This window comes from Chiloscyllium punctatum, chromosome 7 (assembly GCF_047496795.1).
Source record: "Chiloscyllium punctatum isolate Juve2018m chromosome 7, sChiPun1.3, whole genome shotgun sequence".
Lineage (NCBI taxonomy): Eukaryota > Metazoa > Chordata > Chondrichthyes > Orectolobiformes > Hemiscylliidae > Chiloscyllium > Chiloscyllium punctatum.
This window is the reverse complement of record NC_092745.1, coordinates 66,252,576-66,269,746: the sequence shown is the minus strand read 5'-3', so window position 1 is coordinate 66,269,746 and position 17,171 is coordinate 66,252,576. Positions and strand designations below refer to the sequence as shown.

The 17,171-nt window shown below is 40.5% G+C and overlaps 1 protein-coding gene across 4 annotated transcripts in view; it reads left to right on the top strand.

Annotated features, from left to right (window-relative positions):
• crb1 (crumbs cell polarity complex component 1) overlaps window positions 1-17,171 on the top strand; it is a 124,684-nt gene that overhangs the window by 67,330 nt on the left and 40,183 nt on the right. For all 4 annotated transcript variants that reach the window (XM_072573891.1, XM_072573893.1, XM_072573889.1 and 1 more), the window contains one exon: window positions 6,515-7,421. In XM_072573891.1, coding sequence (XP_072429992.1) covers window positions 6,515-7,421 — 907 coding nt within the window. The remainder of the gene's footprint in view (window positions 1-6,514; window positions 7,422-17,171) is intronic.

The following is a 17,171-nucleotide window of genomic DNA, read 5'->3' as shown; positions in this document are numbered from 1 at the left end:
GCAATTAAGACACTGTATTTTAGTCCAAATAAATATTCAATATTATAAAGTACCTTCAGGGTTAGACCAAATGCTTTAGAAAAAAAGATCTTTTATTCACCAAGATTATGTGAAACAGGAAAAACGAGAGCAGGATTTCTTTATTTATGAATACTAACCTATTGCCTTGTTTCAATGTTCAAAAACAGCTAGAACACAATTATCTCAAAAAGAATAACTGTATGTGGATTAAATTGAATTTCTCTTCCCTCCAGAAACAGAAGTATCCCAAAGATCAGTAGATAAATTTACTAAATATATTAATCATTAGGTTCTTATATTGCATTAATGCTCTTAAAAAGCTGTAATGATGCACTTTGTTTACTCTTGCTTTCTTCTCCTCTAGCCTCCTTAACCCTAAATATTCAACAAGATTGTCTTGAGCCTCCAATACCTCTAACTGAAAGAACTTTTATCTGAGTCAGTAAATTATCAGACATTAGAATCCAACCTACGTCTGTGTCAATGTATTGTATACAGTTTGGTGTTTCTGGCCAGCTCATTGCAACTGTGATGTTCAGAACCAGCTTCTTCGAAGTGGTTTTTCAATCTCTCACAAGGTTGTGAAGTTAACAACTGCTGTTGGAAGGCCTTACAATGTTTCTGTCTGCTTCCCACCCACTTTCCAAAATTCATAAAGGCTGAGAGTGCCTTCATCATGGAAATTCATTATGATATACCAAAAGCTTTTGGGAGATTCCTATGGAAGCATACCATGAAAAACCTGGTAGAATATCTTCTCCACCCCTCTGTCCCCACCCCCCCACCCCCCCCCCATAATTAGAATGACCAGAAATAGCAGTCTAGCCCCCCTGAAGAACAACACAGATGCTCTGCATGACTACACAAGGGACCAGTTTAATCCTCCCCAAAAACATCTGGATCCTTGATATTCCAAGTTTCAGTTCCAGCTTGGAATCCGCCATTTAAGGTGAAATCAAGATAAAGGTGGGCAACTTCTAGATATCAGCCTCGGGTTACTCCTAATTGCTGTTGGGAATGGCTGTACCATTCCCATGATAAAAGCAAAGGTAATGAAGAAATAGAGGAGAGGCAAAGGAAGAGAGAGTCAATAAATGAATGGGCAGGAAACCAGTTGCAATCAAAGGGAGATAGAGTCCACAAACCCTTCAGTACAACTCATCCAGGCTGACCAGATATCCTAAATTAATTTTGTCCCATTTGTCAGCATTCGGCCTTCTAAACCCTTCCTATTCATACACCCATCCAGATGCTTTTTAAATGCTGTAATTGTACCAGCCTCCACCACTTCCTCTAGCAGCTCATTCCATACATGCACTACCCTCTGAGTGAAACAGTTGCCCCTTAAGTCCCTTTTAAGTCTTTCTCCTTACCTTAAACCCATGCCCTCTAGTTTATGTCTGCTACCCTGAAGAAAAGACCTTGACTATTCACCCTATCTTGCCCTTCATGATTTTGTAAACTTCTAAAAGTTCACCCCTCAGCCTCTGCTGCTCCAGGGAAAGTAGGTCCAGTTTATTCAGCATCTCCTTTTGGCTGAAACCCTCCAACCCTGGCAATATTGTTGTAAATCTTTTCTGAACCCTCTCAAGTTTTACAACATCCTTCCTATAGCAGGGAGACCAGAATTGAATGCAATATTCCAAAAGTGACCCAATCAATGTCCTGAACGGCTGGAATATGACTTCCCATTTCCTATACTCGATGCACTCATCAATAAGGTAAGCATACCAATCGCCTTCTTCACTATTCTGTCTACTTGCAACCCCACTTTCAAGGAGCTATGAACCTGCATTCCAAGGTCTCTTTGTTCAGTAACACTGCCCAAAACCTTACCATTAAGTGTATAAGTCGTGCCTTGATATGCGCCTCCAAAATGCAGCACCTCACATTTATCTAAATTAAACTGGATCTGCCACTTTTCGGCCCACTGGCCCATCTGATCAAGGTCCCATTGGTACTCTGAGGTGACCTTCTTGGCTGTCCACTACACCACCAATTTTGGTGTCATCCACAAACTTACTAAACATCTTACTCACTTCCACTGTTCACATTCAAATCATCGATATAAATGACAAAAAATAGTGGATCCAGCACAATCCTTGTGACACTGCTGATCACAAATCTCCAGTCTGAAAAGCAATCCTCCACTATTACCCTCTGTCACCTACATTCAAGCTAGTTCTGTATACAAATGACCAGTTCTCCCTGTATTCCAAGTGATCTAACTTTGTTAACCAATCTACCATGAGGAACCTTATTGAACACCTAACTGAAGTCCACATTGATCACGTCCACTACTCTGCCTTGATTAATCCTCTTTGTTACTACTTCAAAAAACTCAATCAAGTTAGTGACACACGATTTCTCACTTTTAAAGCCATGTTGACTATCCCTAATCACATTGTGTGAAACACATGTGGAAAGGGAATGAAAAGAAGATGATACAAAACACAAAAGAAAAAGCAGAAAAACCAAATGGCAGCGTAAAAAGATTATGAAGGAGGATAGCTTCCTGCAAATAAAGTTCAAACTGTCCAGACGAATGAGTAGGTAGATTGAATGCAGTTCTTCAGGTACACAATAAATGCAGGCATGAGTCCTCAGACATTGGTAAGTTGGAACAATTAGCTAACTGACATTTGGTGACTTCTGCCTTCAATGACTTTCCTTCACTTCCTCCTCTTCATTGATTTTTTTTTGGCAGTGGGATTGGCTTGAACCTTTCTTACCTTAAAATTATGTGACATTTAGCAGCTGGTGATGATTGGTTACTAAAGTGTACAGTTGCACCAACAATCCTTCCTGGCAAGTGAGTTGTTACTAACTAACTAACTAACACTGTACGCAGCACAATTTCAGTCCACAGCGTGAGGCTCCTTTCATGAACAGTCATTTGGTGTTCTGGAATTTTGGGTTAATGGCTCCCAGGTGTGGAGCTATGGTGGAGAAAGGGTGATGATTTGTCAAAACTATGACGCATGCTCTGATCTTCTGTCCAGTATCCCTGTCCCTTTCAAATAACTTTGTCAAAATAGACAGAAACATATAATCCTCATCTTGCAACCAGGAGATTTGTTTGCTTTATAATATTACTTTGGTGCAATTAATGAGCATTAATGGAAGCCTATAATCTTTAGAAAGATCATTGGGCTTGTGTGTAATGCCAGGATGATAGGTTGTCTACCATAAATTGCTGCCCAGTAAAAGCTCTGTAGCCTGATGACCCAAATGGAAGGTTACTATTGCCAGGGAGTGAAAAAAAAACTGTCCCGCACATGCACATGTCATTAGCTTGTACTACCAATGGAAAGCAATTTGGTTGATTCACCATATGTTCCTTCTGATGGTTTTGGAACAAGCCAGTTGTACAAAGTTTTAACACAATATTGAGCATCCTTGTCCGATTCTTGTCATCAATGCTACTTGAAAGTGAATGTCAAAGTGGTAACATACTCTGTCTTCTCTATGGAGCAGAGACAACAAAAACATTCTGCATACTCAGATGCTGCTGTAAAAATAGATGTGCATATAATGTCAAAGCTTTGTATGCATTTGCGTTTGCATCCCCTCATGTATTAATCTTTTTCCTTCAAGTCTGACAATAATATTTGAATCTACAATAGAATTTTGGTCCTCATAACTTTGCCATGGCTGTGGGTGGCAATTAAACATCATAATTAGTGCACAAATGCAAACACAATTCTAACAGAAAAATGAAACTGTACATTGAACTTTTAGGAAGTTCATATGTCAAGGCTGGGCTTTTTATTAAACAGTTATGGGTTTTTTTCATAGAGGTTAGCTATTCTATTGGTAGAAGGCAGTGCAAATGCAGAGAAGTCAACTGTGGGATCATTTAGCATATTATTCCAATGTGTTGGTGAGATTAACCTTGTATGAATGCATGGCATTGAAAAACCAGCAAACAACCTCTCTGAAAAATGCCCTGTGTTGAGCATTGAGTACATGGACCCAAGTTTATAATACCTATTACTAACATGCCACTAGCATAGCCTTGGGAAATGTATTCTGATGTGTCAAACATCCTGATGAGCACTGTCAAGCTATTCTACTGCTCTGAAAGTGAGACATGTAATTGATTTTCAGACTTGGCCTCCCTAATCAACATTAGGTAAAATGTGACAGTTGTGTAATGTTTGAACCCTTTTGCAAAATAATTACATTTGGATAGATGGAAACCCGCAGTAGCTATATACAGTCGTGAAAGTAGTTGATTGTTGAATCCATAAATTATAGTTTTAGTCTGTACTCGAAAACTCAATGTCTTCAGGCTCAAGATTTACTTTGCATCACTCTCATGCATGTGATATTTGGTAATGGCTCCAAAAGGGTTAATGTTGGAGACTACAATAGTCTTGAACAGGGTTCCCTTTAATTTTATCAGCTGCGAGTGCCTCCAAGGCTGAAGTGCAGCAGCAACTTCTGAAACCGGAAGTTAGTGCCACAAATGAGATGCCGATGCTGATCGTGGAACATTGGAGCAGCACCCAGCTTAGAGGGAATGTTAGTCTTCAACCAGCCTTAGGTGCAGAATCAAAGTGAGCAACCCAACATCTTAATGCGACATTTTTGGCACCTGATATTCTTTGTAACTATGTCTCAGTAGCGAATGCAACGTACCTATTCTTATCATTCAGTGAACTACATCTTGATGTTAAGACGAGTACCTTTTCTTGTTCAGATTGTATCAACATTAACAAAGAAACCCATAAACTCAGGACAGAAAAGCAGATTAGAGGGCTGTTGTGGTACAGCGGTAGTGCCCTCACACCTGAACTAGGAGGCCTTGGTTCAAGTCATGTCTGCTCTAGAGGTCTATAATAACACCTCTGAACATGTTCATTAGAAAATATCTCTAAAAACAGATTACAACCTTTTGTTTTTGTTACTGTGCCCTAAAAAGGGCTGTTGAAACTGATTAGAGCTTTTCTTTTAAAAGAGTAGAAAGGCAGATTAATGGTAACACATTTCCCCAACTCCACAGACATACAGCAACATATATTCAAAATCATTAACAGGCTCAGTCCCCATATTGCACCAATTAACGCTGATGACTAGATATTGAAAGAATATTTTACAGATGAGTTACAGGTTCTTATAAATTCCAGAATCCATTGCTATTTTTCACTGAAAACCCAGAACCAAGAATATGCTTGGTCAAAACTGGATCCATTGATCAAATTCCCAAATCTCATGTGCTGTGAAAACATGAATCTCCAGCAATAATTGCCATAGGGCCCATTAAACCTGCTCTGAGTCCAAAATTTCTTGCTGCAGGAGATGTTTCAGTTATTAAAGATTCTGGAAATTAAGGAGACATGTTGGAGGACATCTTCTAGACTTAACCAATTCAACATTCACAAAACATTCATGTCTACTTGTATATTGAAAATCTTAAATCTGCACGCAGGTCCACTCAACTTTTCCTATTTTTCTATCATAATAAAACTATTACTTGCCATGTCCATAGTTATAATGTGGTCAGACTGTAAACCCATCAGACTAATGTGTGGATGGTTAGTTTGTGATGCAACCAATAGTATGGGTTCTATTCCTGCATTGGCTTAGATTACCATGAAGGACTCTCCTTCTTAACTTCTCCCTTTACCTGAAATGTGGTGACACTCAGGTTAAACCACCTGCAATTGTTTCCCTCTAATGAGAGAGCAGCCCGATGGTCCTCAGGGACTATGACGACTTTATTTTTACAACATTGTTCCAGTACAGGCATTCCACTATGGAGACAACATGACAAGTCACTATTGCAAATGTGCCCATTTGAGTTCATGATACAAACATCAATGCAAAGACACTAAAATGGAAACAGAATTATGCTTGCGTGACACAGTTTGATTCTCTGCTGGCCTCCAGCCTCAGTCTATCTGACGATCATGCTTCATCATAATTCCCCATGTGCAATGATAAAGGAGCTTGTCTGGTTTTAGACTGAAACAATTCCGACTATAATTTGTCAGGAAAGACTTTTTCACAATCTTAACAAAACAAGAACAGTTCTCCAGTTTGTATTTAAATGCAATTTAAGTCTTCCAATAGAGTGGTCAGTGAAATCTATTCTATGGTAATCTACTAGCTTAATATATTTATGATACTATTCTTTGAAATGACTTCTCTCTGTAGAATGCTTCTACACTCACTCACTTTGACCCTTGCACATTACTGACTTCAATTCAATTTTGTTATCAATCCAGTTTGTTGAAAGGACAAAAGTTCCGTCTTCAAATTTGGGGATTCAGAAAATCAATTGAGTGTGAAAATCAGAAGTAATAGTTATTGTATGCAGCAATATTTAAACCAACATAATGAACATCTTCACATTTTGAAACTGTTCTATTATTGGGTCTAAGTTACAATTGGCCAATAACTGACCAGGATTCATGCAATGTCTGAAATACAGCTGAGCCCTTCAGTCCTAGCCTTATGACTTTGCTTCCTCTTGTTTTAAATACAGGTCTTGTTAATGCAACTTTTACTGGACGGAAAAGTGATCTGGCTTTCAGGGGAAATGGCAAGATCAAGCGTGAGCTCACCAATATTACATTTAGTTTTCGAACAAGGGACTCGAATGCTGTTATACTCCACGCTGAAAAGGAGCAAGACTTTATCACAATTGCTATCCAGCAGTGTCATTTAATATTTACGATGCAAAGTGGGAACAGCCTGGGAAACCTGAGTATACTCAGCTCAAGAGCAATAAGCGATGGTTTCTGGCATGATGTTACACTTTACATAATAGATCCCTTTCTTCAGTATTCCAGGTGGCAGATGGTAATAGACAAGAAAGAAGAGATGGTGACAAGTACAGTCATCAGTGGGAACCTGAACTTTTTGTTAGAAGGAACAGACATTTACCTTGGGAGCGGAGGTCCTAAAAAAGGAGGCAGCCTCGCAGGATGCCTGAATACGTTGAAACTTGGTGGTATCTCCTTACCATACTTTGCAAACGACAATATGCACATTATCCAGCCTCAACAAGAACAGTTTATAAAAATATCCTCCAGTCCTGTAATAATGGGGTGCCCGACGAAGAATATCTGTGTGTCCAATCCCTGTAAAAACAATGGGAGCTGCGAGGACATGGTCAGTTACTACCACTGTAATTGTGCTGCAGGCTGGACAGGTCTGAACTGCGATGTCAACATCAATGAGTGTGAGTCAGGTCCTTGCATTCACGGCAACTGCACTGACAAAGTCTCAGCATACAAATGTACATGTAAATCTGGCTTCAAGGGCACCAATTGTGAAATAAACATAGACAACTGTTGGAAGCACAAGTGTGCAAATGGCGCTACATGCATTGATTCCATTAACAGTTACACATGTAGTTGCCCTGATAATTTCACTGGAAGATTTTGTGAGTAAGTACAAATCAATTGTAAACTAATGTGCTCTTTATTTTGCAGCAGTTCCAGTCTTGAATGCAAACCAGTATAAAAGTAAATAATTCATTCAGTGACTATGTCCAAATGATAATTCCAGACACTTCCATCATTTGAGTGATTCACTAAGACTTTATACTCACTGTGACTCTGTGGTGCATTTGTATCTCATCGATACTATTGGGCATGGTGCATGCCATATTATTCACTAAAATGCAGCAGGAAGAAATGACAGTGTTTCCACCCACAATGCTTCAGCCAGGACCACTGATAATGATTATGATATTATTTCAAGCCCAGCCATGTACAAAAGATCAAGGCTATCTCTTAATATTGAAACTGGTATTTATCAAGTTAATATAGAAATAATATTGACAATGATTGGCTTAAGCCATCCATGTGATCACACCTGTTCTACCAGCTGTAATCTTGAGGTCATCAAAACGTCTGCTGCCCATGTCCTAACGCGCAGCAAATTGCATTTACGAGTTACCTCTGTGCTCACTGATCCTGTGCTGGTTTGTAGTCAAGCAACATCATAATTTTAAAATGTTCATCCCAGTTTTCCAAACCCTCTGTGCACCTGTCCTTCCCTCTCTGTGTAAACACTTCCAAATCTAGAAACCTCTGAGACTTTTGCATTCTTCTAATTTCCATAGGAATCATAGTCACCCTACAGCGTGGATGCAGGCCAGTTGGCCCATCAAGTCCACACCTAACCTCCAAAGTGTATCCCACCCACACCCACCCTCCTTACCATATCCCTGTAACCCTGCATTTCTCATGTCTGTGTGGGCTTCCTCCGGGTGCTCCGGTTTCCTCCCACAGTCCAAAGATGTGCAGGTTAGGTGAATTGGCCATGCTAAATTGCCCATAGTGTTAGGTGAAGGGGTAAATGTAGGGGAATGGGTCTGGGTGGGTTGCGCGTCGGTGTGGACTTGTTGGGCCGAAGGGCCTGTTTCCACACTATAAGTAATCTAAAGAAGTTAACATATAGTCGGAGGGAAATGGGTCTGGGTGGGTTACTCTTCAGAGGGTCGGTGTGGACTTTTTGGGCTGAAGGGCCTGTTTCCATACTGTAGGGAATCTAATCTAAAAAAACAACCCACCTAACCTACAAATCCATGGGCAATTTAGCATGGCTAATCCATATAACCTGTACATATTTGGAGTGTGGGAGGAAACCTACACTGACACATGGAGAATGTGCAAACTCCACACAGACAGTCACCTGAGGCTGGAATCGAATCCAGCTCCCTGGCAATGTTAGGCAGCAGCGCTAACCATTGAGCCTCCGTGTTCTGCTGAGCATCCCCAATTTTAATCATTGATGGCTGTGTCTTCAGTTGTTTAGCATGCAGGATCTGAGATTCTCCACCTATACATCTCCATCTCTCTTTTCTCATTTACGATACTCTCCAAAACCCACCTCTTTGCCCAAGGTTTTGGTCAGCTGACCACACGTCTCCGATATGGATTTGTCATTTTTCTCTGTTTTATAATGCATCTGTGAAGTGCCTTGGGATGTTTCATCATATTACCAACATTATATAAAATCAGCTTTTGCTGCTGTGACTCCTGTTATGATGTGAAATTGTGCAAAGTAAACGGTGCAGTTTTGGCAAACGGCCAGATGATGTTGCATTGTACGTAATTGAGGCAGAGCAATTTGGGGAAGGAACTCGAGAACCTAAGACTTTAGCAACTGATGGCCCATGCCAAAGATGGATAAAGGAGATGAGGGGTGTACAAGAGGTCAGAACTAGAGGATGTGAGGTTTTTGATGTCACAAATAGGAATTTAAACATTTGTAAGGGCAATGGGTGAATTGGACAAGGCACAGAATCAGGTCACCTGGCCCAACCTGTCCATTTACACTCCACTCGAACTGTTATGATCATTCCTCATCAAAATCTAGCTTTCTAATCTCCTTTCCCTTCTTTCTCAGATACTGACCTAGCTTCCCCTTCAACACATCTACATTTAACATACGAAGGGGAGGCATGAAGCAAACATGGTTGACAAGGGAAGTCATGGACAGCATAAAAGCACAAGATAAAGCAGACAATATGGTGAAGATTAGTGGGAAGTCAGAGAATAGGGAAGCCTTTTAAAAAAGCAATAAGTGGGGAGGACATGAAATATGAGGCTAAGCTAGCTAGTAATATAAAAGAAGGTTGCAAGGTTTTTTTTCAGACATATAAAAGGTAAAAAAGAACAAAGAGTGAACATTGGACTGCAGGAAATTGAGGCTGGACAAGTAGTAATGGGGAACAAAGAAATGGTGAAGGAACTGAATAGGTACTTTGCAACAGTGTTCTCAGTGGAAGACACAAGCAACTCACCAGAACTTCAAGAGAGTCGGGGGCAGAGGTGAGTGGAGTGACCGTCACTAAGGAGAAGATGCTGGGGAAGATGAAAGGTCTGATGGTGGATAAATCACCAGCTGGACAATACCCCAGAGCTCAGAAAGAAACAGCTGAGGAAATTATAGAGACTTTGGTGGTAATATTTCCAGGACTCGCTGGAGTCAGGGAAAGTCTAAGATGACTGGAAATGGATAACGTAATATCCCTGTTTAACAAGGGCGGGAGGCAGAAGACAGGAAACAATGGGGCGGTTAGCCTGACCTTGGTCATTGGTAAGATTTTAGGGTGCATTATTAAAGCTGGGATTGCTGAGTACGTTGAAGTGCATGGTAAAACGGCTGTGTCAGCATGGCTGCATCAAAGGGAGGCTATTCAAGACAAGTCAGTGAGACTTCTGTGAGGAGGTAATGACCACATTAGACAATGGTGAGCCAGTGGACATGATCTATTTGGATTTCCAAAAGGCCTTTGACAAGGTGTAGCACAGGAGGTTGCTCAATTAGATAGGAGCCGATAGGGTTAGAGATAATGTACTGGCATGGAGAGAGGATTGGCTGACTGGCAGAAGGCAAAGAGTACGGATAAAGGTGTCTTTTTCAGCATGGCAGCCCGAGATTATTGGAGTTCTGCAGAGGTCTGTGTTGAGACCATGACTATTCATATAATACATTACCAATCTGGATGAAGGAACTGAGGGCATTGTTGCTAAGTTTACAGATGACACAAAGATAGGAGGGGGGACAGTTAGTGTTGAGGTAGCAGGGGCACTGCAAAAGTACTTGGACAGGCTAGGAGAGTGGGCAAATAAGTGGTAGATGGATTACATGGTGGGAAAGTGTGAGGTTATGCACTTTGATAGGAAGAAGAGAGGTGTAGACTATTTTCTAAATGGGGAATGGATTCAGAAATCTACAGGATAAAGGGACTTGGGAGTCCTAGTTCAAGACTGTTTTAAGGCAAACATGCAAGTTCAGATAAATGTAATGTTAGCATTCATTTCAAAAAAGCGAGCATACAAGAGCAGAAATGTACTGTAGAGGTTATAAATAGCTCTAGCCGGACCACATTTGGAATATCATGAGCAATTTTGGAATCCGTATCTCAGGAAAGATGTGTTGGCTTTGGAATGGGTTCAGAGGAGGTTTACAAGAATGATCCTGGGGATAAAGCATTTGTCATATGAGGAGCAGTTGAGGACTCTTGAGTCTGTGCTCGATGGTGGTGAGAAGGAAAGGGGAGGGGGATCTGACAGACTCTTGCATAATACTGAGAGGCCTGGATAGGGTGATCAGGGAGAAGAGGTTTCCACAAGTAGGAGAGACTAGGATCCAAAGAAACAGCCTCAGAGTGAAGGGATGACCCTTTACAATTGAGCTGAGGAGAAATTTCGTCAGCCAGAGGGTGGTGAATCTGTGGAACACATTGCCACAAAGGCTTACAGAGGTTAAGCCATGGTGTAAATTTAAGATAGATAGATGGGTTCTTGATTGGTAAGGAGATCAAGGGTTATGGGGAAAAGAGTGGGATTGAGAAACTTATCAACCATGACCGAAAGGTGGAGTAAACTCATTGGGCTGAATTCTATTCCCACATCTTACAGTGTTATTTGCTTCAATGGTCCCTTAAGGTAGTGAGTTTCATATTCTAACCACTCTTTGAGTAAAGAAGTTTATTTTAAATTTCCAGTCAATTTTGGGATGACTCTCACATATTGAGAGCTCCTCTTCACAAGAAGGTCAGTTTTGGATTCACTCTTACAAAACCTTTGATCATATAAAACACTTCTATTAGTCATATCCTCATTTTTCTTTTCTCAAGAGGAAAGAAACCCAGTCTAAACATCCTTTCCTGATATGTACACCCATTTCTAGTATGATCCTTCTGCATCTTCTCTGCCTTTTTGTCCTTTTATTAATAATATAGCAATCAGGACAGTATTCAGAACTCTAAATCTGGTCAAACCAAGGTTTAGTGCATGCTTAGCTCAATCACCTTGCTTCTCAATGTTACCGTTCTAGAAATGTTAAATGTTACCATTCTAGAAATATAGCAGATTGTTTATTTTACCTCCTGCATGACATGGGATCTTTTAATGGTTGGTTTATTTGTATTCTGAGATTGTTTTGTTTGTCTCCCCCACCTAGACTTGCACCCTCCAATAAGTGACCTGATCTTCCTACAAGATTTTCCCATTCCCATTTATTGGTACAAATAGGATATAAACAGTTGAGTTTTGGCTGAGCATCAAACTGGCTTTACAAGTTTCTGACCCAACCCTGAGTTGATGTATTTTTTTTAGAAAGGGCAGACACCCTCATACACACCTTTTCTCACTCCACAAACCTTCATCCCATTTCTTTCTGCTCCACCCTATGTTCTCGAAACATTTAAGCGCTGCAAGTTGTATTGTCATGTTACTGCAAATCCCCCTCCTGGCCAAGCAGGTTGCTGTTGGAACTGGGCCATATGAACAATGGATTGCCTGATCAGACAAGTACTGAAAGATCTTTGTGCTGATATCTACTCCCAATTGAATGCAAACGTTGTTGGAAATCATATAAATCAAGTTCATCATGTTCTTGGCACCAGTTTTATCTTTTGATTACAGAAACTCAGTTTGAGTTTTACAAAATAGTCAGTTAGGCTGAAAACATATTTTAAAAATCTGCTCATTACTATTTGGGCTCTAGTTCTTTAGCTGGGTCAATTCATGGGCTCATAGATCATTAAATAATCTCAAGTGCTGCTATGAAACTGTGACAGATTTGATTAGTTAAGTGAAAGAAACCTTAAGCAAATCTTCCTTGATACACATATATGACCTATTTCAGAAGACTACGTCTCGTCATTAGCTCCCATTTGATTCATATAAACCATGATTAATATGACTAGGAAATTAAAAATATAATGTTTCTGGAATACCATTCTTAAAGAACACTTCCAGAAATCTTCATACTTCTTTGGAGCTGATTAGACCTCTCGTTGTTTTGATTCTGATATTTCATTAATATTTGTAATGTATTACAATTCAGGCTCTTCCAATACTGACTCTTATGCAAACAATCTGACAATAGCCAAACCATCACATGAAATCCATGTTCCTTCTTTTTTTGTAATCCTGAGTTATCGTAGTCCAAGGCTAATAATGGTTTTGATTAGATTAGATTCCCTACAGTGTGGAAACAGGCCCTTCGGCCCAACCAGTCCACACTGACCCTCTGAAGAATAACCCATCCAAACCCATTTCCCTCTGACTAATGCACTAATACTGTGGGCAATTTAGCATTGTCAATTCACCCTAACCTGCACATCTTTGGATTGTGGGAGGAAACCAGAGCACCCTAAGGAAACCCACGCAGACACGGGGAGAATGTGCAGACTCCACACAGACTGGAGGCTGGAATCAAACCTGGGACCCAGGTGCTGTGAGGCAGCAGTGCTAACCACTGAGCCACCATGCCACCCCTCTCAGAGATGGGAAAAAACAAGGTGAAGGTTGCACTAGTCTCCCATTGAAATGTAACTGGGTGGTGAAAAACAGTTAAAAACTAGATTTATTTCATCTAAACCCAATTATTTCCAGTCAGTTAATTGACATACCTGCTAGAATCATCGACTTTAGTAACACAAAGTGAGGAACTCTACCTAGCGATTCTCTGCTGCCTTGAAAAGCAATCCAGCTAGTACTAATTACCTCTTGATATATTATGCAGCAACAGAGCACTTGGCCCAATCAGCCTGTTGGAGAGAATTTTAAAGAGGAGTTTTGAGCCCCGTGTTCAGCAGCACAAATCAATCTTTATATTGAACTTCTTACCTCGCAACTTGGAAGAGGTCACTGGAGACAGACTCTAAGACATTCCATCTCTCCCAATGAATTACAGGATATTTATATATTATGCTTTACAATTGCTACATGCAGCATTAACACCACCACTTGCCACCTCCACTCTGCCCGTTATGCCCCTCCCTCGACATTTGCCAGCTGCATCATACTGAGGGACTACTGTTTGTTACCTTGTGAACCTGCAATTATTTATTTTCACGAGGTCATAACAACTGAATAATGTTTTGTAATTGCCCCCTTATAACACTATCTGTTTTCTGGTGTCCCTTCACGAGATTTTCTGTTTATACTCTTCATTATATATCATTTAGTTCTTGGTGTTTACACTATTTGTCCTCAATCCCCCCTGTTGATGGGATGAAGGTTTCTTTCTACTACTTACAGCTATTTGTCAAAAGGAATTCAACTAAATTCCTTAATGTTTGTTTGTTATTTGTACTTATAATTTCAATATATACCTACATATATAATATGTAATGACAATTACTTAAAGAAAACCCATTGATTATGGTGGGATCAGACTTTTCCTTCTACACTTTACTAAATAACAAGCTTTCTTTTTCTCATGATGATTTTTTAGAGACACTTCATTATCTGATCTGGTTGCCATGAGTACGAAGGCTGCGATTCTGACTGGAATTGCTGCTTCAAATAGTTCTCTTCATTCATGGGCAACTCCAACACAGTCATTTCACCTCCTCCAACCTATGTTGTTCCAAATTTATCTAAAAGCATCCAATAGTCATGGCTTAAGTCACTTGCTGTATTAGCAAGTTTCACATTCCCACTGCTCTCTAGACAAAGAGATTTCTCTTGAATTTCCCCTTTAATTTCTTGGTGACCACTTGATACAGATAGTCTCTAGTTTTGCTTTTCCCCATACGTAGAAATATACTGTGAAGCCATTTAGAAAGCATAATAATATTTATAGAAATAAATCTACCCTTTTCAACAAATGAGTATAGTGTATAATGGAGTTGAGTACAAAACAGGCTTTCATGAAATCATTCCAGTGAGTTAATGCCTTGCTAATCTAGACAATAGGAAGCGACAGTGATTTTTAACTTCACATGTCAGGCTATCAGTCACATTCCTGCCTTGAGCAGGGGTGAAGAGGGGTCAGCCTGTAAGGGAAGATCAGGCAGCGTTTGACTTGTGAGTTATTAAGTGGAAAGTGGAAGATTTCAGGAGAAGCTGAAGAGAGGAAGAATGGCGAAAGGGAACTGGCTTTCTTTCTGAGGTCTGAAGGAATACTTTTGTTCCACTTGACCCAACAATGCAATTTCTGACTTCCCCAAATGGCTCCTTTTCCTTTTGTCCTTTCCTTGATGGAGTGTTCATAATCCTCTGGGTAGAGAATTTCAAAAGTGATAACTTTTCAAGTGAACAAGTTACCCCTCATCTCAATCCTAATTGATTGACTTCTTATGTTTTAGACTCCCCAGTCAGGGAAAATAACTTCTCAAAGTCTACTCTGTCAGTCTCCTTCAGAATCTTGCATGCTTCAATGGGATTACCTCTTATTCTTCTAAATTCTAGGTGGTATCTCCTCAGCCTCTCGTTTTAAGTCAACTCTTTCATCCCAAGAACTAATCTAGGGAACCTCTGCTAAACTCCCTGCAAATAAATTATATCTGACCAATGAGTAGAGAAACCAAAACAATTCCAAGTATGGTCTCACCGAAGTCTTGTACAACTGTAGCCAATCTCTTACTCCCAGGCAGTGAAGGCAACTTCCCTTTTGCTTTCCTAATTACCTGCCATACCAATATGCAAACTTCTTTAGATTACTTACAGTGTGGAAACAGGCCCTTTGGCCCAACAAGTCCATACCGACGTGCAACCCACCCAGACCCATTCACCCCTTCACCTAACACTATGGGCAATTTAGCATGGCCAATTCACCTAACTTGCACATTTTTGGATTGTGGGAGGAAACCAGAGCACCAGAGGAAACCCACACAGACACCGGGAGAATGCACAAACTCCCCACAGAGAGTTACCTGAGGCGAGAATTGAACTCAGGTCTCTGGCACTGTGAGGCAGCAGTGCTAACCACTGTGCCACCGTGCTGTCCTTGTATAAGTGCTTCTTGTATAAGTATACCCAAATCTCTATGAACATCCAAATTTGTAAGCCTTTTAAAAGATATCCTACTATCATTCGTATTACCAAACTTCACACTTTCCCACATTCTAGTTCACTCCTCGAACCTCTATCATCCTCTTTGTACCTTCCTCATAGTTTACATCCGTATCTGACTTTGTGTCAGCAGCAAACCTGGACAGATTATTCTTAACCTCTTTACCCACATCATTAGTGCAAAATGCAAGGGGCTGAGGCTCCAGAACTGATCCTTTTGGCAACAGAATTGATACCACCTGCCAGTTTGAAAGTAACAATTTACTTATAATCTCTGCTTCTGGTCCATTAAACAATCTTCCATCCATACTATTTCCCCAACATCTGTGAACCTTTATCCTGTATTATAGCCTGTTGTGTAGCAACTTATCACATAATTGTTATCGTGCAGATAGAGTCCATTCAGCTCTTTGAGCATTTTGACTTGATGCCAAGCTCTTATCTTTTCCCAATAACATTGTACATTGTTTCTATTTCCTTAATCATCCAATAGTCTCTTGATGACTTAATTGAACCTGCCTCCACCACACTGTAAGGCAGCGGATTCCAAACCCAGACCACTTGGTGTGTGAAAAAAGCTTCTTCTCACTTCGCATTTTTTTCTTTTGCAAAACACTTTTAAGCTGTGCCCTGTGATTCTTGATCTTTTATGAACAGAAATAGAATTTACTATCTCCTCCATTCAGACGCCTCAAGATTTTGAAAACTTCTATAAAATCTCCCCTCAACCTTTACCTCCTCAGAGAAAACAATCACAACTCCTCTAATGTATCTTCATAACTAAAGTGTCTCATCCCATTCTTGTAAACCTATCCTGCAGTGTCTCTCTAATGCATTCACGTCCTTCCTAAACTAGAATTGGAATTAGCTTTATTGTCACATGTACTCACATGAGTGCAGTGAAAAGTTTACGAAGTTGATATTAGGGTCGAAGGTACCCAGGTACAGGATGTTAGGAACAAATTTTAAAAATAGAGAAATAAAAAGTTCAGCATTACAGTCCTTAAATGGACCGCACTGGGCCTCACCATCAGCCTGCACTGGGCCTCGCCTCCAGACTGTGCCGGGATCTCACCTCTGAGATCCACCTATGCTACGCTGTGGCCAAGCGCAGCCCCGCTCCAAGCACCAAGTTACACCGCAGCCAATGGTCCATCGACTTCCTGAGTCCAGGCTTAGGCCCTACTGAAGTCGAGAGTGTGGAGCTGGAAAAGCACAGCAGGTCAGGCAGCATCCGAGGAGCAGAAAAATCAACATTTCGGGCATAAGCCCTTCAGAAGGAGGGCTTCTTGATGAGGGACTTATGCCTGAAACATTGATTCTCCTGCTCCTCGGATGCTGCCTGACCTGCTGTACTTTTCCAGCACCATA